Raw genomic sequence first — 21,856 nt, 5'->3', positions numbered from 1 at the left:
GGGCTCCAACAGACCTGCCAGAGGCAATGAGGTCTGAACTCAAGACTCAGGGCGACTCTGAAATAAGCCACAACAGGAGGCCAGGGTACTTGCTGGCCTGGCACAGCCACAGGCAACTTTCCATGAGCAACTGAATACACAGGGTCGCTGCAAAACAGGATGTCACAAGAAACGAGGTGTCCTCCCTCTGCTCCAAGCAGAAAATTCTCACCGGAGTCCAGGAGTCCACGCTAAAGAACACTCCTCGTTCAGTATAGTTGATGTTCCTTCTGATATCTTTAGTTGCGGATGGAGTCAAATTCCTATGGAAATTGTTTTTCACAGCTTTTGAACTGTTGGAGAAAGAGAGGAAGAAGATGGTTAAGACTGGGCAATTAACTAATCCCTTGAATAACTAAATTCAAAAATAGAGTCAAGCTAGTCACAAGTTAAAGGGCCATTAAAAAATCCCTTTTTAAGATTTATTTGAAAGGTAGATGAGACACAGAGAGGGAGAGGCAGAAAGATTTTCCAACTGTTGGTTTACTTCCTAAATGGCCACAATGGCCAGGGCTGGGCCAGGATCCTGGAATTCCCTCCAGATCTCCCAGGTGGATGACAAGGCCCCGAGCACTTGGCACATCCTCCACTGTTTCTCCAGGTGCAATAGCAGGGAGCTGGGCTGGAAGCGAGAGCAGACAGGACTCAAATCAGTGCTCCAACAGGAGACGCTGGCGCCAGCCTCAAGATCATAAAACTTTCACATTTGAAGGTTAAAGGAGCAGTATCACAAAAAACTACAGAAAAACTGCCTCCACAAAATCTTTTAGTAAATATACTTCCAAGGTTTAAAAGATTACCTATCTAATCCACCTAAAATGTCTAATCTACTCTATCTGATAATCTATCTTCATTTTCTACAGCCTCAACGTTCTACTGCATGGGGTAGGGAAAAAAGGCTCAAATTCCTTCCAGATTACTAAAACATTAGAGACTGCAACATTTCACACAACAAGTCCACGGCTGGGGGTGGAGGTCAGGGCCACTGGTACAGGCATACTGAATTATCTTTAAAGACATTCTGGTATCATTTATACGGCAGACATTTTCACATTCAGATATTCTAACCAGCCTGCACAGCAGATACCTCGGGCAGTCAGTCAGACCTCACACTGATCCAGAAGGGGGTAATAGAAGGGAACGCAAGGCCCTGTGCAGGCACTAGCAGGGGCAGGCTATTGGCACGTTCTGTTCAGTTTAAAAACAAAACGAGGGGCTGGCGTTGTGGCATGGCTGGTAAAGCCACCAGCTACAATGCTGGCATTCCCATATGGGTGCTGGTTCCAGTCCTGGCTGCTCCAGTTCTGATCTAGCTCCTTGCTAATAAACCTGGGAAAGCAGTAGAAGATGGTCTAAGTGCTTAGGCCCCTGCACCCTCGTGGAACACCTGAAGAAGCTCCTGGCTCCAGTTTGGTCCAGCCCTGGCTGTTGCAGTGCCGTGCAAAGTAAACCAGCAGATAGAAAATCTCTCTCTCCTCCCTAACTCTATATTTCAAATAAATAAAATAAATCTTTAAAACAAGAACCAACAGCACTTACCCATTTCAAATTAGACAACGAGGGCTGACCGAACCCTTTCTGCACATTTTCTGTTGATGGTGAAGATGCGAAGCTCTAAGATCAGTCTTCCTAGGGCCTCTCCTGGCACTACCTTCTTTTGAGAACCTAACCTTGGCTCAACCTTAAATATTCCAGCTGAACCATTGCCAGTCCAGGGAGATTTTGCTGTGTCTGGGTTACGGTTCTGGTTCTTTTCCTCCCCAATCTTCAGCAATATCCACCATCAGTTGTGCAGGGCCCAGCACGAGCTGGGCACCTGCCCCAAGAGAGAGCAGGGCTGTCTTTGTCTTTGCTGGTTCACAGGGCCTGAACCACATCCTGGCACCTAACGACTCACATGGTAACTTATTATTTGTATTATTTCACTAAAAATATTTATGGACAATACTAACAGTACGGTTAAGTGAATGACTGGTTGGTGGCCAGTTCTGGCTCCAACTGTTAAGAGTATGGGTCAGGTCTGCCTTCTTCCTGAGAAATTGCAAGATGGGGCTTTTCCCCAGTCTGTCTCATCGAGTTTATGTGCAACAACGCCAAGAGTAAGAATACTAATTGGAAAACGGTGGGTTAGAGAGCAGCACGCTTCGCAGGGCTAGGAAGAAACAGGGAGGAGAAACGGAGGTATACGCTCCATGGAGATTAGAAGAGAAAACCACTCCATGGAGATTAGAAGAGAAAACCACCCAGGAAGTCCACAGGAAGAGAGGAACCAGCTTGAACCAGTGTGGCGAATGCTGGCCTGCACCCAAAGAACTCTGAAAACTGGAGCCAGGGATAGCCAGAGCCAGCTGCAATTTTTTTTTAGGGGCGGTGGGGTGGCGAAGGAGGGGCAGAGATGGTGTGGGCAGGATGGACAGCAGCGATCCATGGGTTTAGAACCTGTGAGAGTCCAGTTGAGAACCCAGGGAGCCGGCAGTTGCTGGCGGTCACCTGAAGTCCAAGTGGAAAGGCAGAGAGGCGGCCAATTCAAACCAATCTCTCCAAAATAAAACCTGGGATGCAGCAGAGAGAGGGTAGATGCCATTTGAAATCAGGACAACACAGGGAAGCCTGCAGGCACGCACACACAGCCCACTGAGATGGTGCGCCTGAACATAGCGCTGGCAGGTGTTAAGCCAGTGACTATAGTGTGTGATCCAGAGTTAGGGATGGAGGGAACAGCCCGCAGCCCCCACTGTCTCAGAGATCAACCAGGAATGGCTGGACAACTACCAGAAACAGAGCAATTCCTGCCAAGAGCAGTGTCTGGGGAACCTCAGGTGCTGAGACCTTGAGACCTAGGTGGCTACATGAGAAACTGCTGGGCATAGCTGGGAATCCTTACCCTGGAAACTGGCCCCACCCTAGAGCCCCCAGGGCACACCCACCACACACCTCCTGGTATTCATTAAAAAGGCAGACATTACAGGAAGCCACAGAAGCATAGCCCCCCAAAAATAAAGGTCAACAGAAGAAAAAATTTAAAAACAACTCCAAAAAATGCAAAAAAAAAAAAAAAAGAACCAAAAATCAATAGAGAAGTCACCATGAATTTCCCAGAGGAACACAACAACATTTCCATATTAGAATGCGAAGATAAAGATAAAAATGCCAGAAATGGAGTTCAGAAAGTTAATCATAGAATTGTTTTAAAAAAATCAGAAGCTAATCCACAAACTAAAGAAAACTACACAAGACATGAATGAAAATGTTTCCCAGGAAATCAAGAGTATAAAGAAATAAAAATGAAATTTTAGAAATTAAGAATCCAATGGATCAAATAAAAAATGCAGTGGAAAATCACATCAGCAGAGTTGATGAGGCAGAAGAAAGAATATCCGAACTAGAAAATGAATCTTGGGAAGTCTTTCAGGCAGACAAAAAAAAAAAAAAAAAAAAAAAGAAAAAGAAAATTCAAACATACAGGTCTTAGGAGTGCCTGGAATGGAAAGAGAAAAGGGAATAGAAAGCCTATTTAGTGAAATAATTACAGAAAACTTCCCCAATTTGAAGAAACAGATGTTCAAATAGAGGAAGTACACAGAACTCCTATCAGACATGACCAGAAAAGATCTTCACCATGACATATTGTAGACAATCTCTCCACAAAACAGATTCTAAAATGGCCACAAGAAAAATGCCACAGAGGATCATCAATTAGACTCACAGCTGACTTCTCATCAGAAACCCTACAGGCTATAAGGGAATGGTGAGAAATAGTCTACGTCTTAAAAAAAAAAAAAAAAAAAAGGAAAAAAAAGTCAACCCACAAATCTTACATTTATGAGTTGAAGGTGAAATAAAGACCCTCCATAACAAACAGAAATTAAAGAATTTGTCAACACTTGTCCAGCCCTACAGAAGATGCTTAAGGATGTGCTACATACAGAAACACAGAAAGATAGCCACCATTATGACAGGATGAGAAGGCAGAAAAACCACTAGTAGAAGTACAAAAGAAATCCAAAGTAAACAATAGGAATGATTATAAAAATAAAATGGCAGGGCCAAGTCATTACTTATCAATAGTCACCTTGAATGTAAATGGCCTCAATTCTCCAGTTAAAAAGTACAGCTTGGCTGAATGGATTGAAAAACAAGACCCATGTATTTGCTGCTTACAAGAAGCACATCTCACCAACAAACCTACCTGCAGACTGAAAGTGAAAGGTTAGAGAAAGATAGTCCATGCTAACAGAAACCATAAACAAAACCGCTGGTGTAGCCATCCTGATATCAGACAAATAGACTTTAACATAACTGTTAAGAGAAAAAGGAGGACACTATGTGGATTAACAGATCAAACCAACAGGAAGATGTGACTATGATAAACATATATGCCCCCAATTACAGGGCATCTGGCTACTTTTTTAAAAAAGTTAGTAGACCTAAAGGGAGACATAGACTCCAATACAGTAGTAATGGAGGACTTCAGCAATGGACAGATCAAACCAGAGAGAAAATCAGCAAGGAAACAACAGACACTAAAAACCAAATGGAGCCGAGATGTATAGAAACTTTCACCCCACAGGGGTAGAATATACATTCTTCTCATTAGTGCATGGAACTTTTTCTAGGATAGATCATATGCTAGGCCACAAAGCAAGTCTCAGCAAACTGAAAAAAATCAAAATCATTCCATGTACTTTCTCTGACCACAATGGTATAAAGCTAGAAATCAACAACTCAAAATTCTCTAGAACATACGTAAAGACATGGAGACTGAACAACATGCTCCTGAATGAGCAATGGGTCATAGAAGAAATCAAGAGAAATCAAAACATATCTGGTAACAAATGAAGATGACAATACATCAAACCAAAACCTATGGGATACAGCAAAAGCAGTGTTAAGAAGGTAGTCCATAACAATCAATGCCTACATGAAGAAACTGGAAAGGTACCAAGAGAGTTTGGAAAAAAGGCTTATTAAGGATAGAATGTGCTCCCTTGAGAGACAGCATCCACTGCTAGGGTCACAGACGTAGAGACAGTGTGTATTATGCATTTTCCATGAAATTTCTGAAGTCCCCTCATATGCTAATTGCTTGATCTCCATATTGCACGTAATCCATATATACTCTGACTCAAGGAATGTCATTTTTTTTTTCATTTTGCAGAAGGAGGGAGCTGTGACTCAAAAAATCCAAGTGAATTGTTTAAAATTCACGCAGCTGCTAGTGGCACAGCTGGAATTGGAACCTACACCTGTCTGCTACAGATCTCACGCTCTCAACTTCCGTAGGCACCCTTGGGTGAGATATTGTATTTCCTTGAACAGTTTCAGAATCCACTTACCTGAAGGTATTGTTTTGCTGGCCACCACATGCAATGAACAGAGGATTCTCAGGAAGGGAGCAGCCCCTGGGGAAACACAATGAGTTAGGTATTTCCATGCCTTCAAGTGTGAATTTTAATGAGAACCTGAGTACACTTCCACCTACCTCCAAAAGGCCTCAAGTGACCTTCTAGGAGCTTACGGACAGTGTCACAGGAGCACAGGCAGTCCTGCTGCCTGCCTCTCTCCTACTGTCTGCTGAGACTGTCCAAGAAACTGGGTCCTCACCACATCACCTTGTGTACAACTGTGCCTGTTCAGACCCAAGTATGCCTGCATTTCTCAATTTCATCCTTAAAATCCCATGAATTCAGTAGTTCAGTAGGAGTTTCTCCTTTTTAGGGGTGAACGCTTTCCAATAAGGACTTCCACCGACTCTGAGCAGAGCGTTTAGGGAGGGGGAATTGGCCTGAGGACAATTGTGAGATGAGGGCTACATTTAAGAAGCTGTTTGGAGGTCCCTGGTGAGAGAGTAAAATGAAACATGTGGGACAAAGAGGGAATTCTGCAAAGGTGGGAAGACGCTTAGGCCAAACTTCCTGCTGGTGTCTCTCCTGGGGACAACACTCGGGTGAGGGAAAGGTCCTCTGAACCCTCTTCCTAACCAAATTCAAGCGCGGCTTCAGTTTAATGCTGCACCTGTAGACACGTGCTGTGATGAGCAGAGCTGTCTCTAGTGACAGAACTATCACCACTCACTGTTCCTCTATGAAACCACACCAGCATTTCTAAGTGACAGAATCAGCTTTGGAAAATAACTTGTTAGTAAGTAGCAAAATTCCTGTTTTTAAAAAAATATTTATACTTACCAATTACCTTCCTGCTAACGCACCTGGGAGGTAGTAGGTGAAGGTTCAAGTACTTGAGTCCCTGCCACCCACAGGGGAGACCCAGATGGAGTTGCTGGCTTCAGCCTGGCCCAAGTCCAGCTGTTGCAAACATGTGGGTAGTGAACCACTGGATGGAAGATGTTCATTTGCTCTCTTCCTCCTTCCCTCCATCCTTCCCTTACCTACCGCCTTTCAAGTAAAATCAAAGTAAATAGGGGCCAGTGCTGTGGCGCAGTGTGTTAACACCATGGCCCGAAGCACTGGCATCCCATATGGAGACCGGTTCGAGTCCTGGCTGCTCTACTTCTAATCCAGCTCTCTGCTCTGGCCTGGGAAAGCAGTAGAAGATGGGCCAAGTCCTTGGGACTCTGCACCCATGTGGGAGACCTGGAAGAAGCCCCTGGCTCCAGATCGGCGCAGCTCCGGCCGTTGCGGCCAATTGGGGAGTGAACCAGTGGATGGGAGACCTCTCTCTCTCTCTCTCTCTCTCTCTCTCTCTCTCTCTCTCTCTCTGCCTCTCCTCTCTGTTTAACTCTGACTTTCAAATAAATTAATAAATCTTTAAAAAATAAAAATAAACATTTTTACAAAGTATTTGTAACTTTCTGTTTCATAAATCTGTATTCTCTTTGGAATTTTCTCCAAATTTCCTGTAAATTTTCACAAATTCTGATAAGTTTTCTTTGTATCTATGTGAAAACAAGCAGCCAATTCATGCAATTTTACGCCTTGGTAAATTAGGACAGAGGTCAAGAGACAAGGAACATTCTTTAATTAGGAAAAAATGATGTGAAGGAACAAGAGCCAGCTGCACACCTATCCTGAGCTTTGGTTTGCAGGACGAACCAAAAACACAGACCTAAAAAGGTTTTCCAGCTGGAGGATCAGTACATGTGGATGACAAACACATAAACGCTGGTCACTCACAGTAACATAGCCTTTTGCCACAAATTCTTCCAATGTAAGCTTACCTGATATCTAATAATTATACTACTAGTATTCAACATTCCTTAAGTGCCGACTACATGACAAAGCCTTTACAAGAGTGGTTTGATCTTATTTACTCTCAAAACAACCCTATAGTAAAGACAGAATCATTACCCTTTTTACAGATGAGGAATGAAGACTTAGGGAGGGTTAACAACTTGCTTCAGATAACTCAGTCATTGAGTGGCAGGGCTCTCATATTTCAAAGCCTTTCCACTCCACAACCACGCTAGCAGATACCTGGACACCCACAACTACCAGAGGGCTTGGAAACTGACTTGAAGTTTATGCAGTGTCCTCAAAAAGCTCACAGAAATTTCATAGTATGAAAAAACTGTGCATGGATTTCCAAATTTTTGTAGCAAAACTTAGAAAATGTTTATGTATACATTTATAAATTATTAAATTTAGAAACAGATTTTTACGCATTTATTTGACAGGTGGAGAGAGAGAGAAAGAACATGCTCCCAACTACTGGTTTGCTCCCCAAATGCCTGCAACAGCCGGGGGCCAGAATTAGGAATTTGATTCAGGTCTTCCAAGCTGGTTGTAGGAACCCAATCACTTGGGCCATCACCACTGCCTCCCAGGGTTTGCATTAGCAGGAAGCTGGAGTGTGGAGTCAGACACAGGAATCAAATCCGGGTACTTCAATGTAGGACTCCGATGTCCTAAACAATAGCTTAATCATTCAGCCAAGTGTCTACCCCAAACCTATCTTTTCCATTTTTTCAGGAACTTTTTCATGTACCCCTAATTTTTCCATATTAAAAAGGATGCTCAAGTTTGTTTCCCCCTACTAAATTGTGAATCACTGAGTCGTAAAAACAAGTTTACTATGTACCAAGCAAAACTCAAACTTACCAAAGGGAATTTTGTTTCAATATATAATTAAGGTTAATATTAATTGAATACAGGCAAAGGAGCTCCACCCAGTGTGTAGTGTTCTCAGGTGTATTCTGCAGGCCACTCCAGCAATACCCAAGCACCCAGGACCCTGACTTGGTGCAACCTCTCAGGCACACGTGGCCTCTTTTTGTCTCAGGGCTCTGTGGTCTCAGCTTCCCTCTCTAGCCATTCCTGTGCGAGGTACTGCCTGCAATGCTTCTTATCTAACCCCATCTCCAACATTGTTCAACAACGCAGTGTCGGATGGTGCATGCATGAGAGAATGGCTGGAAATGGGTTCTCAGAGGCACCTCAGCTCCCTCAGACACACAGTCCAGTCATTCTGTGACAGCATGGGAACCTACTGTGGCTGGGAGTGGGGGCGAGCCCAGCCTGCCCTCTTTTCCAGCCCTAGGTCAGGGCCTCCAGGTGACTACTGCCCTGAGCTCACCGAGAAGGAGGAAAGAGGGGCCTGGAGGGGAGGCTGCTGACCCTTCTGGGATGGATGCCAGATTCCCACAGCAGGCTTAGCCTTCCAAGTGCACCCACTTCCTACCTTATTTTAGACTGTGGGGGCAGCTTTAGCTGGGTTTCCGTTTGCTCCTGTCTTTTCCATGTCATATGAAGCATCTTTGAAGCCTTTGAACTCTGAGGAGTCAGTCCAGAGGCAGGCAGAGGAACTACCCCAGGAACCTTGCCTGCAGCATGGAACTACTTGGGACAGAAAAGCTACACCCAGCCCCACCTGGGTTCTCCCCAGGAAGCAGATGGGACACCTGTTATGGAGGCCAAGTGCCTCCTGGCTGAGCCATTTCCCACAAGCCACTCATTTTGCAATATTTTCTCTGTCCCTAAAACATGACACATCAGGCATCAGCCAATGCAACTGTGTTTTTTTTTTTTTTCCTAAGATGACTGAGTTTCTATTCTTTTCCTCCTTGAATAGATCAGGAAAGCACTTCATGACATTTTGTTGTGATGTGATCAGCTGAAAAACCTGACAGATCTGTTGGCCATGGATCCACAAGCAGGGAGAAATCAGTCCGAGACATTGAGTAACAGTTTACCTGGTCCCGTTCTCCAACATAAAGCTTGTTACACGGTAAATATTAGTGGACCAAAACGCCATGTCATCCAGCCCTCCGAGGAAATACTCCTGGAATTGTTCCACCAGAAACGGGGACTTCGTAGAGTAAGTGGAATAGAGCTATGGCCGAAGGAGAGGGAAGAAGATGTAAGGAAGATACTATTCTTGGCACTGGTGTAATCTTCTCCAATAAGATTTAGAAAAACAAAGCCTTTACCTTGGAAGCAGCCAGCACCTCACCATACCTGCAGGACAAACAGTCAGTTGACGGTGAGTAGCAGTTGCCTCCAAGACACGAATCAAGCAATGAACAAAAACCTCCGCACACACATTTCCACTATCCTGCCACCACACATTTGAACAAGCAAAATCCGTGGGTCCAAAAAGCTACTCAGGAAACTGACACATGGCACGTGTGCTAACCAAGTCACAGTAAGATCAGGCACAGACTTTCCTCTGGGTCGCACTTACATTTCCAGGAACTGAAGGTATGAGCAGTCAACAATCACTTTCTTGGTGATGACTTCTCCACCGTAGAGCTTCTCATAAATTCCCAGTAGGTCTTTGACGGGCACGTACCTGAGATGCATCAGAATAAGAAGTGTGGTTCTGACTGAAGATATTAACAAACAGCAACACCGTTATTCCACGATTATATGCCAGACCCCATGCGTTACTCATTTAATCCTACAAATGACCCCAGGAGGTAATCTTCTGTTTTAAAATGTATTTGTTGTATTTATTTTAAAGGTACAAAGACAGATCTTCTGCTTTATTTCCCAAATGCTCAGGGATGAGCCAAGCTGAAGCCAGGAACTCAACCTTGGTCTCCCACATGGGTGGCAGGGACCAAGAACTTGAGCCACCACCTGCTGCCTCCTAAGGCACCCATTAGCAGGAAGCTGGAATCAGGAATAGAACCATCACTCTGACAGCAGATGTGGGCATCCCAAGCAGTGTGTTAACCGCTATGCCAAATGCTGACCTTGGTGAGTATTACTATAATCTCATTTTTCCAAAAAAGGGAAACTAAGGCACAAAAAAGTTGGTACAGAATGACAAATGGTATCTTAATCATCTCAAAGATAGGAAACTATCAGGTATAAAAGGGGTGTGTTTAATGTTGTGAATTCAAGGAGCACAGTATTTTTGTTCTCTTCAACCGAATCATTCAAGTATCATTAACACCAAAACTGACTCCTGCTCCGAGCATCCTCATCTTAGAGCACCCAAGCTAAGTAGTGAAAAGGATACCCAGTCCTACCACAGGTGTCAGCTCCTCAGTTCGAACAGCAGTATCTTAGAATTAGATTCCTACTGAATCAATTATCTTAATTTCAAAATCCCAGGACTATAAAACCATCACAGCCAATAAAATTTGACTGTAGTACATTTATAAGAAGCAATTGAGATTTTTTTTTTACTTTTATAAGAGCACTAGAATGGCCCTCTCTAAAAACAAAGTTTAAACGTCTAGACAAAATACAAATATTTTTAAATGAATCACTAAAACTAACAAGAAGGCAAAAAATTTCCAAAGACTGAAAACGAACAAACCGGATGCCTTGGGGCAGGGGTGACCAATGCCTGGCCTGTGGGCCATATAAGGCCTATAAATCATTTAGTCACAATCACAGGCAGGCCTCAAAATTCAGTAAATCCACACAAAGTCGAATTTTCAGTTGATGATTTTTATGGCCCTTAAATCATCTTGTAAATATCCGGATCCTCCACTGCTGCCTTAGGGTGCAACCAAGTGGGAAGTCAGCTGCCTTTGGAGGTGGGAGGCACCTGCCCAGTCCTGGGGCACAAAGGCTGTGTGTGTGTAGGAGATGGGGCGGAGCATACAGTCTACCCAAAATGATCCATCTCAGAAGAGAGCCCCCACCCAATGCATTCCATCAGGAACAGAAAAGGCCACGTACTAGGCATGAGTATGACCTAGAAACAAACCTAACATCCCGACAAGCAGAGCCCATAAACCTGCCAGTCTTTATCTGGCAATGGACAGACGCACACTTAGCCAAACTTGCAGAAGTACAACACAAAGCAACTCTGAAGTCTACAAGAGAAAAGCATCAAGTCAACAGCGAAGGAGGAACCAGATTTCTCAGCAGAACCCGCAAGACCAGGGGCGAAGGGAACGCTAAATTCCAAGTTCTGAAGCAAAGAACTGCCGGCCAAGGATACTACACCCAGCAAAGTCACCTTTCATAAGAGAAGGAGAAATCAAGACTTTTCTAGATGAGAGTTTTTCTAGATGAGGGAGTTCATCACCACTAGACCAGGTTTCTAAAGCATGCTTAAGGGAGTCCTACCTGCTGCAGTTGAAGAACTACCATCATAAAAACACATGAAAGCATAAAACCCACCAAGAAAGGATATTAAATATAAAATATAAAAAGACATTTTTCAAAATAACAAGACTAATAACCTTGAGTGGAAATGAAATAAATTCGCCAGTTAAAAGACAGACTGGCTGAATGAAAAAAAAAAAAAAAAAAAAAAAAAGAAAAAACATCCCCCGCTATCAACAACATGCTGCTTACAAGAAATTCACTCCACCAAGACAGGCATACAGAGACTGAAAAAGATCAAAGGATGGAAAAGCATATTCCATAAAAATGGAAACCAAAACTAAACAGGAGTAGCTACACTTCCATTAGACAAAACAGACATTAAGACAAAAACTGTGGGGGCCAGTGCTGTGGTGCAGTAGGTTAATCCTCTGCCTGTGGTGCCAGCATCCATATGGGCACCGGTTCTTATCCCGGCTGCTCCACTTCCAGTCCAGCTCTCTGCTACGACCTGGGAAAGCAGTGGAAGACAGTCCAACTCCTTGGGTCCCTGCACCTGCGTGCGAGACCTGGATGAAGCTCCTGGCTTCAGATCAGCGCAGCTCCGGCCGTTGCAGCCATTTGGGGAATGAACCAGCAAGCAGAAGACCTTTCTCTCTGTCTCTCCCTCTCACTGTCTGTAACTCTACCTCTCAAAAAAATCTTTAAAAAACATACAATACAGAAAAAAAAAAAAAACTGAAAAAGAGGTAAGAGCTTTATAGGATGATCAAGGGATAAATTCAACAAGAAGATATAAGGATTATAAGTGTAGAGTTTTATAAAACAAACATTAGATCTAAAGGCAGAAATAAGTACTGATATCATAGTAGTGGGGACTTTAACACCCTACTTTTGGACAGATCATTCAGGAAAAAAAATAAACATACAGAGTTAAACTAAACTATGAACCAAATATAAATGGACCTGATATTTTCAGAATGTTTCATTCAACAGTTGCAAAATACATACTCTTTTCATCAGTTCATGGAACATTCCCTAGGATAAGCTATCTATTAAACCACAAAATACATCAAATTTTTTTAAAAAATCAAAATCATATCATGTATTTTTACCACAATGGAATAAAACTAGAAATCAACAATAAACTTTAAAATCATACACAGAAACTAAACATGCTTCTGAATAAATGACAGGCAAATGAAGAAATCAAAAGGAAATCTAAAAATTCCTTCAAAGAGAAAATGGAAACACAACAGAGGAAAACTTACGGGACTCAGTAAAAGCATCAGTAAGAGGGAAGTATATATTAGTAAATACCGACATTAAAAAAACAAAGGGATCTCAAACAACTGAACAACGCATCTCAAGGGGACTGGCATTGTGGTGCAGCAGGTAAAGCCACCATCTGCAATGCTGGCATCCCACATGGGCACTTGTTCAAGTCCCAACTGTTCTACTTCTTATCCAGTTCCCTGCTAATGTGCCTGAGAAAGTAGCAGAAGATGGCCCAAGTGATTGGGCCTCTGCACCCATGTGGGAGACCCAGAGGAAGCTCCTGGCTCCGGCTTGGTCCAGCCCCAGCCATTGTAGCCATTTGGGGAGTGAGTCAGCAGATGGAAGATCTCTGTCCATTTCCTTCTCTCTGTAACCTTGCCTTTCAAATAAATAAAAATAATAAATTTTAAAAAGGGGGAAGGGGCTAGCATTGTGGCATAGCAGATGTAAGGCTGCCGTCTGTGACACCAACATCCCACATGGGCCTGGGTTTGGGTCCTGGCTGCTTCACTTAAGATCCAGCTATCTTGATGGCCTGGGAAAAGCAGAGAAAGATGCCCCAAGTCCTTGGGCCCCTGCACCCATATGGGAGACCCGGAAGTAGCTCCTGGCTCCAGCCTGGCCCAGACCTGGCCATTGCAGCCACCTGGGAAGTGAACTAGTGAACGGAAGTTAGCCCTCTCTCCCCTCCCCTTCTCCCCCTCACCATCCCCTTCCCCTCTCCCTATGTAACTCTGACTTTCAAGAAAATACATTTTTTAAAACAAGGAAAACATCAAATCCAAAGTTAGCAAGATAAATAACAAATATTAAAGAAGAATAAATCAAATAGAGATTTTAAAAAATACAAAAAGTCAATGATGAGTTGCTTGTTTGAAAAGATAAAATTTTTGCTAACCAAGAAAAAAGAGAAGGCTCAAATAAAAGCACATATTAAAAAGGAGATACTACAACTGAAAAAAACAAATACCAAGGATCATTAGGAACTATTATGAACACCTATATACCAAAACTGAAAAACCTATTGAAAAAAGAACAAATTTCTACACAAATTGAACCACAAAGACAAAACCTGAATAGATCAATCAGTAATGTGATTGAACCAGTCATAAACATCTCCCAACAAAGAAAATTCCAGGACCAGATGGCTTCACTGCCGAATTCTACTAAACTAATAATTTTTCTCAAACTATTCAAAAATTGCATTTTAAAGGGTTCTCTTTCATTTTACAATGCCAGCATTACTTGCATTCCAAAACCTGATAGGGACACAATGAAAAAGAAAAAAAGTGTTGACAAATATCACTGGTGAATATAGGTGCAAAAATCCTCAATAAAACACTGCTAAATCAAATCCCAAAACACATTAAGAAGATCATTCACTATGAATTTATTCTGGGGATGCAGGGATGGGTCGGCATATACAACTAAGTAAATGTAGTACAATCCATCACAGAATGGAGAAGAAAAATCATGATCATCCAAAAACAGAAAAAGCACATGATGATATTCAACATACATCCATGATTAAAAAAAACTTCTGAGCAAATACAGAAGGAACATGCCTCAATATAATAAAGGCTATGTATGACAAACCAACAGCTAATTTCATATCGAATGGAGAAAGGCTAAACCGATTTCCTCTAGGGGACTGGCATTGTGCCGCAGCAAGTTAAGCCATTGCTTAGGATACCAGCATCCCATATCAGAGTGCTGGTTCAAGTCCCGGATGCTCTACTTCTGATCCAGCTCCCTGCTAATGCTCCTAGTAAGGTGGCAGAAGATGGCCCATGTGCTTGGGACCCTGCCACCCCCTCCACCGGAAAGACCAGGATGGGGTGCCCAGCTCTCAGCTTCAGTCTGGACTAGAACTGGCTATTACAGTTACTTGGAAAGTGAACCAGTGGATGAAGATTGATCGACTGATTTCTCTCCTTTCCTGTCACTCTGCCTTTCAAATAAACATCTTGTAAAAAAGGATTTCCTGGGATTGGTGCTGTGGCATAGTATGTAATGCTGCCACCTGCAGCACCAGCATCCAATACGGGCGCTGGCTTGAGTCCTGGCTGCTCCACTTCTAATCCAACTCCCTGCAAATGCACCTGGGAAAGCAGAAGATGGCTCAAGTGCTCGGGCCCCTGCACCCACGTGGGAGACCTGGAGGAAGCTCCTGACTCCTGGCTTTCATCTGGCCCAGCTCCAGCTGTTGTGGCCATTTGGAGAGTGAAACAGTGGAGGGAAGGTCTAACTCTGCTTTTCGAACAAAATTTTTAAAAAAGCATTTCGTATAAAATCTCGAAGATCACTTTCACTTTTTTTTTTTTTTTGACAGGCAGAGTGGACAGTGAGAGAGAGAGAGCCAGAGAGAAAGGTCTTCCTTTGCCATTGGTTCACCCTCCAATGGCCGCCGCGGTTGGCGCGCTGCGGCCAGTGCACCGCGCTGATCCAATAGCAGGAGCCAGGTGCTTCTCCTGGTCTCCCATGGGGTGCAGGGCCCAAGCACTTGGGCCATCCTCCACTGCACTCCCTGGCCACAGCAGAGAGCTGGCCTGGAAGAGGGGCAACCAGGACAGAATCCGGTGCCCTGACCGGGACTAGAACCCGGTGTGCTGGCGCCACAAGGTGGAGGATTAGCCTAGTGAGCCGCGGCGCCAGCCTACTTTCATTGCTCTTATTCAACATGGTACTGGAAGTTCTGACCAGAGCAATTAGGAGGGAGGGAGGAAGAGAGGGAAATAAAAGTCAAATAGGAAAGGAGATAGTAAAATCATCTTTTTAATCATTCTATAGAAGAAAACTTAAATATTCCACCAAAACACTATTAAAACTGATAAACTAATTCAGTAGGATACAAAATCTCACATGAAAATAACATTTTTATACTCCAATAACAAACTCACTGAAAAAGTTATTTCCTTCTAAACAAAAGCATCCTAAAATTCATATTCATCCACAGACAATGGATTCTCAGCAAAAGCATCAAGTGGAGCAAGGACCTACTCTTCAATAATGATGCAGGGGAAACTGGATATCCAGATGGGGAAGACTGACACGACCCACCTCCCATACAAACTCAACTCAGGATGGATAGAAGATGTACATGTAAGACCTGAAACTATAAAACCCCTAGAAGCAAGCATTGGAAGGAACACTTCAAGACATTATTAAGGAGATTATTTTTGTGATAAGACCCTAGAGCATAGGACACAAAGGCAAACACAGGCAAATAGAACTGTGTCAACTAAGAAGCTTCTGCACAGCTAAGGAAGTAATCCACAGAATGAAGAGATAACGGACAGAACGAGAGAAAATATTTCCAAACTATGCATCTGCCAAATGACTGATATGCAAAATATATAAGGAACTCAAAAAGCTCAAAAAAAGTAAACAATCCAGTTAAGAAAGGGCTCTGAATAGACATTTCTCAAAAGAAACACAAGTGATCAATAAATGAGGAAACGTTCAACGTCACTAGCCATGAGGGAAATACAGATCAAAGGCACAGTAAACATCATCTCACTCCAATAAGAATGGCTATCAGCAGAAAAGGCAAAAAAAAAAAAAAGAATAAAAACAATTGCCAGTGAGGTTGCACAGAAAATGGAACCCTTATACACTGACGCTGGGAATGCGAATAAGTAAAACCATTGTGGAAATCAGAATGGAGTTTCCTCCAAAAACTGGAAATAGGGCTACTGTATGACCAAGCTATCCCGTTTGTGAGTATTTATCATAAGAAAATGAATTGAAATCAGCCTATCAAAGAGATACCTGCACTCTCATGTTTACTGTAACACTCTGTACAACAGCCGAGATATGTATTTAACCCAGGTGCCTACTAGTGGATGAATGGATAAAGGAATCGTGTGTGTGCATATATATATATATATAATGGATATTTAGTCAAAAAATAAAATTTGGACATGTACTACAAGACAGATTGAACTGGAAGTTATTAATATAATGTTCTCTCATTTGGGGAAGTTTAAAAAAAAAGTTGACCCAGAAGCCTGGAAGTTGAGGTACCACTTAGAACACCTGCACCCCATATTATGTCTGGGTTCATATCCCATCTCTGCTCCTGATTCCGCTTCCTGCTAATGCATGCCCTGGGAGATAGCAGATGATGGTTTGAATTTTGCTAACTACATGAGAGACCCAGATTAAGTTCCTGGCTCCTAACTTTGGCCTGGCCCAGCCCCAGTTGGGGAATGAACCATTAGATGGAAGCTCTCATTCTGTGTCACAGTCTCTCCTTCTATCTTTCTGCATCTCAAAAATGAAATATAATACAGTTGACCTGGTAAAGGGTTCCACTGCTTCACAGCACAGCGCTGACTATAGTTCATGATAGTGTATTAGATGTTACATAAAGAACTGGAAGAGAATAGGTAAGAGGCTCTAAAAATAAGGAAACGGAAATGCTAATTGTTTGATTTGTGCAGTTTATACTTTGTGCATTTGCTGAAATATTTCACTGGGGCTGATGCTGTGGCATAGCGGGTAAAGCTGCCACCTGCAGTGCTGGCATCCCATATGGGTGCCAGTTCCAGTCCTGGCTGCTCCACTCCTGATCCAGCTCTCTGCTATGGCCTGGGACGGCAGAAGATGGCCCAAGTCCTTGGGCCCCTGCACCTGTGTGGAAGATCCAGAAGAAGCTCCTGGCTTTGGATCAGCACAGCTCCAGCCATTACGGCCGATTGGAGAGTGAACCAGAGGATGGAAGACTCATCCTCTCTCCATTCTCTCCATCCTCTCTCCGCCTCTCCTTCTCTGTGCAACTCTTTCAAATAAATAAATATTTAAAAATAGTATTTCACTGTATCCCATAAAATTGAATAACTATTACACATTAATTAACATTTAAACAAGTTTTTAATTAAAATCTACTAGCAAACTAGAAATAACTTGATAAAGGCAATCCACAAACATCTGTAGCAACATTACAATAGTGAAAGTTTGAAAGCATTTTCTTTGTGATTAGGAACAAAATAAGCATGTTCAGTATCATACTTCCTCCCAGCACTGTAGTCTAGAAATCACTGTGGTTATAAGAAAAAAATTAATAAAAGTATAAAAAGGAAAAGGAAAAATGGGCCTAATTTACAGGCTATAAATTTTGAGTTTACAATAAACTCCAGAGAATCTTCAGATAAATTATCAGAATAAGATAGCTTTGCAATGTTGTTAGATGCGAAGTCAGAAATAGAAATTCACTTGTATTTCTATATACTAGAAATCAATTGGAAAATATAACTAAGAAGTTATCATGTATGTCCACAAATAAAAAGACAACACCTCTGGGCATAAACATATTTAACATGTTGGTAGGAAAACAAATTAACCTGGAGATCCACTAAAGACTTAAAAAAAAAAAAAACTATAAAACGTCAGTAATACAACTGGACATAGGAAAATTATAAATTATCCTCCAGTTCGTCTCTAAATTCAACAAACTCCAACAAAGGTTTCCTCAGAACATGCCAACACCCTCAGTTTTATTTGAGAGAGCAAAGGCAGAGAATGGCAAATTATTTTTTAGAAGAAGGGCAAGCTGCGAGATCCAACCTCACAGAAGTCAAGTTTTTATACACAATTACTGTTTAAAGTTTTTAGAAATGAAATTAAAAGATGGGTTTAGTTGGGTGTAAAAATATTAGAAAGTCACCCAGTTTTTATAACATGCATTTTCAATGAACTTTTTGAAGAACCATCATATGCACGAATTTCAGCTTTTTGCAACAAAATAAACTTATCTTTTAATGTCATTTTTTGACAAACCTTTTGAAGTACCCTCATAATGCTACGATAATTACTAAGTATTGGGGCTGGTGCTGTGGCGTAGTGGGTAAAGCCGCTGCCTGCAGTGCCGGCATCCCATATGGGCACCGATTCAAGTCCCAGCTGCTCCACTTCCGATCCAGCTCTCTGCTATGGCCTGGGAAAGCAGTAGAAGATGGCCCAAGCCCTTGGGCCCTTGCACCAGTGTGGGAGACCTGAAGAAGCTCCAGACTCCTGGCTTTGGATAAGCACAGCTCCAGCCATTGCAGCCAACTGGGAAGTGAACCAGTGGATGAAGACCTCTCTCTCGCTCTCTGCCTCCCTCCTTCTCTCTTGTAACTCTTTCAAATAAATAAATCTTAATAAGTATTGCTCAGGAATAGTCAAGAATATATACTAAAGACAGTTAATAAGTGAAATTATAAAACATTAGAAAACCATGCAGCACAGTAACCTCATGCCCTCAAGATAAGAAAGGATCTCTTAAATAAGACATCAAAAGTACAGATCACAAAGAAAAGACTGATATATTGGACTACATTAAAGTTAAATTCTCTTTTTACATATATACCATTAAATAAGAGACTCACCACAAACATCAAAAGATATTGCTAACAAGTGACAAACTGACAAAAGATTAAAAGTCAGGCTGTGTAAAAATACCACAAATCAATAAAAAGGACAAGCGAGTGGCATTGTGGGTTAGGTCACTGCTTCCTATGCCAGCATCCCATATTGGCACTGGTTTGAGTCCCAACTATTCCACTTCTGATCCTGTTCTCTATTGCGCCTGGAAAGCAGTGGAAGATGGCCCAAGTGTTTGGGCCCTGCACCAAAATGGGAAACCAGAGAAAGCTCCCAACTCCTGGCTTCGGGCTGGACCAGCGCTATCCATTGAAGCCATTTGAGGAGTGAACCATTGGATAGAAGATTTCTCCCTCTGCAACTCTTTCAATTAAATATTTAAAAAAATAAAAATAAAAAGGACAAACAACCCAACAGAAGATTGTGCTAAAAACTCAAATAGTTTTTCACTTAAAAGCAAACACAAATGATTAATAAAGTAGGAAAAAACATGCAACCTCATTAATAATCTAGGAAATTCAAATTAAAACCTTAATAAGGGGGCTGGTGCTGCTGTGTGGCAGGTGAGGCCACCTCCTGCAGTGCCAGGCATCCCATGTGGGTGCCAGTTCTAGTCCCAGATGCTCCACTTCCAATCCAGCTCTCTGCTGTGGCCTGGGAAAGCAGAAGATGCCCAAGTCCTTGGGCCCCTACACCTATGTGGAAGACCTGGAAGAGGCTCCTGGCTTCAGATTGGCACAGCTCTGACCACTGTGGCCATCTGGGGAGTGAACCAGCAAATGGAAGACCTCCCTCTCTCTCTCTCTGCCTCTCAAATAAATCAATCTTAAAAAAAAAAAACCTTAATGAGATGTCACATACAAACAGGTTGGGAAAATCAGCTGGATAGTATCAGGTATTAGAGAATGCAAAAGAAGCAGAACTATTCTATGTATGAAGGGGCACATAAGTTGAGAAGACCATTTTTTTTTTTTTTTTTTGGACAGGCAGAGTGGACAGTAGAGGAAGACAGAGAGAAAGGTCTTCCTTTTGCCGTTGGATCACCCTCCAATGGCCGCCGCAGTAGGCGCACTGCGCTGTTCCGATGGCAGGAGCCAGGTGCTTCTCCTGGTCTCCCATGGGGTGCAGGGCCCAAGCACTTGGGCCATCCTCCACTGCACTCCCTGCAGGAGCTGGCCTGGAAGAGGGGCAACCGGGACAGGATCGGTGCCCCAACCAGGACTAGAACCCGGTGTGCCACCGCCGCAAGGCGGAGGATTAGCCTAGTGAGCCGCGGCGCCGGCTGAGAAGACCATTTTGAAAAGGTAAAGTTACACATGCCTAAGTCCTATGACGCAGCAAGCTACTTTTGGTGTTGTCCCCTTCTACTCCATGAACGTATGCCTGAAAAATGTTCATAGCTATACCATGGATAAAGCAATGACATGTAAACACTGCTCCTATGTCCATCAATGTTAAAATGAACTAACGTACACTGGTGCATTCATACAATGGAGAGTCACACAACACGTCAACACATATTCTGAAAAATAGGGATGGGTGTTGTGGTACAGCAGATTAGGCCACTGATTGTGATGCCAGCATCCCACATTAAGTGCCGGGCTGAGTTCCAGCTGCTCCACTTCTGATGCAGCACACTGCTAACGTGTCTGGGACAGGTAGAGGAAGATATTTCCAAGTTCTTGGGCCCCTGCCACCCACATGGAAGATTCGGATGGAGTTCCAGGCTCTTGGCTTCAGCTGGGCCCAGCCCAGTCCTGGTCATTGTGGCCATTTGAGGAATGAACACACAGATGGAAGATCTCTGTGTGTGCCTCTGTGTTGTTTTGCCTTTCAGTTGAGTAAATATTTTTTAAAAATTGTAATAAATGGAATTAGTATATAATCTCATATTTTATCTAAGGTGAAAAACTATGCAAAAATTTGCATATGGGTACATTTGTATATAGTAAATCTGTTGAGAAAAGCAACAAAATGATTAACATGAAAGCTAAGAATATGGTTACCCTGATAGGAGTCAAGGTAGTATGATTAAAAAGCGAAGTTAAGCAGCTTCTAAGATGTCAGTAATGCCCTGTTTCTTAAGGAATGTGGAAGCTACACAGGTGCACATTATTTTTTTTTATAAGTATATATTCTTCTATGTGCTTGATACGCTTCACAATTTTTTTCAATAATCTATTTAGACTATTCTAATTTAAAATTTTACTTTTCAAAATTTATAAATGCAATGAAAACCTTATGCCCCAACAACCCACTACTAGATATGTACTAGAAGGAAATGAAGTCAGCGTATCAGAGAGATACCTACGTTTCCATATTTAGTGCAGCACCATTCAGAGTAGCCAAGATACAGAACCAACCCAAGGATCCATCAGCAGATTCATGGGCAAAGAGTGTGGCATAAATATACATACATTCAGCACAACAAATAAGGAAACCCTGTCATTTGCAGAAACATGAATGAAGCTGTAGAACATTATGCTGAGTGAAATCAAACAGTCATAGAGACATAAGTATCTCCTGACTTCATTCATATGTGGAGTTTTTAAAAAGAAAAAAAAAGTTCATCTAGAGAACAGAAAGGTGATTACCAGGGCTGGGGCAAGTTAAGGGGAAGAGGTGGAGAGGGGTTGGTCAACAGGTACCCAGTTGCAGTGAAATGGGAGTTCTACTGCTCTACTGCACAGCTGGTGATGATAATTAAC

General features: G+C 42.6%; 1 protein-coding gene across 6 annotated transcripts in view; it reads right to left on the bottom strand.

Moving 5' to 3' along the window:
• GPLD1 (glycosylphosphatidylinositol specific phospholipase D1) overlaps positions 1–21,856 on the bottom strand; it is a 62,437-nt gene that overhangs the window by 19,762 nt on the left and 20,819 nt on the right. For 5 of the 6 annotated variants that reach the window (XM_062185270.1, XM_062185278.1, XM_062185274.1 and 2 more), the window contains exons 9-14: positions 9,679–9,786; positions 9,425–9,452; positions 9,188–9,327; positions 5,376–5,441; positions 527–661; positions 212–332 (exon numbers count right to left, since the gene is read on the bottom strand). In XM_062185270.1, the coding sequence (XP_062041254.1) occupies positions 212–332; positions 527–661; positions 5,376–5,441; positions 9,188–9,327; positions 9,425–9,452; positions 9,679–9,786 (598 nt within the window). The remainder of the gene's footprint in view (positions 1–211; positions 333–526; positions 662–5,375; positions 5,442–9,187; positions 9,328–9,424; positions 9,453–9,678; positions 9,787–21,856) is intronic. The other variant, XM_062185282.1, reaches the window with a different exon arrangement.

The sequence above is a fragment of the Lepus europaeus genome, chromosome 3 (genome assembly GCF_033115175.1).
Source record: "Lepus europaeus isolate LE1 chromosome 3, mLepTim1.pri, whole genome shotgun sequence".
Classification (NCBI taxonomy): domain Eukaryota; kingdom Metazoa; phylum Chordata; class Mammalia; order Lagomorpha; family Leporidae; genus Lepus; species Lepus europaeus.
The sequence above is the reverse complement of the archived record's forward strand: the minus strand, read 5'-3'. Positions and strand labels throughout refer to the sequence as shown.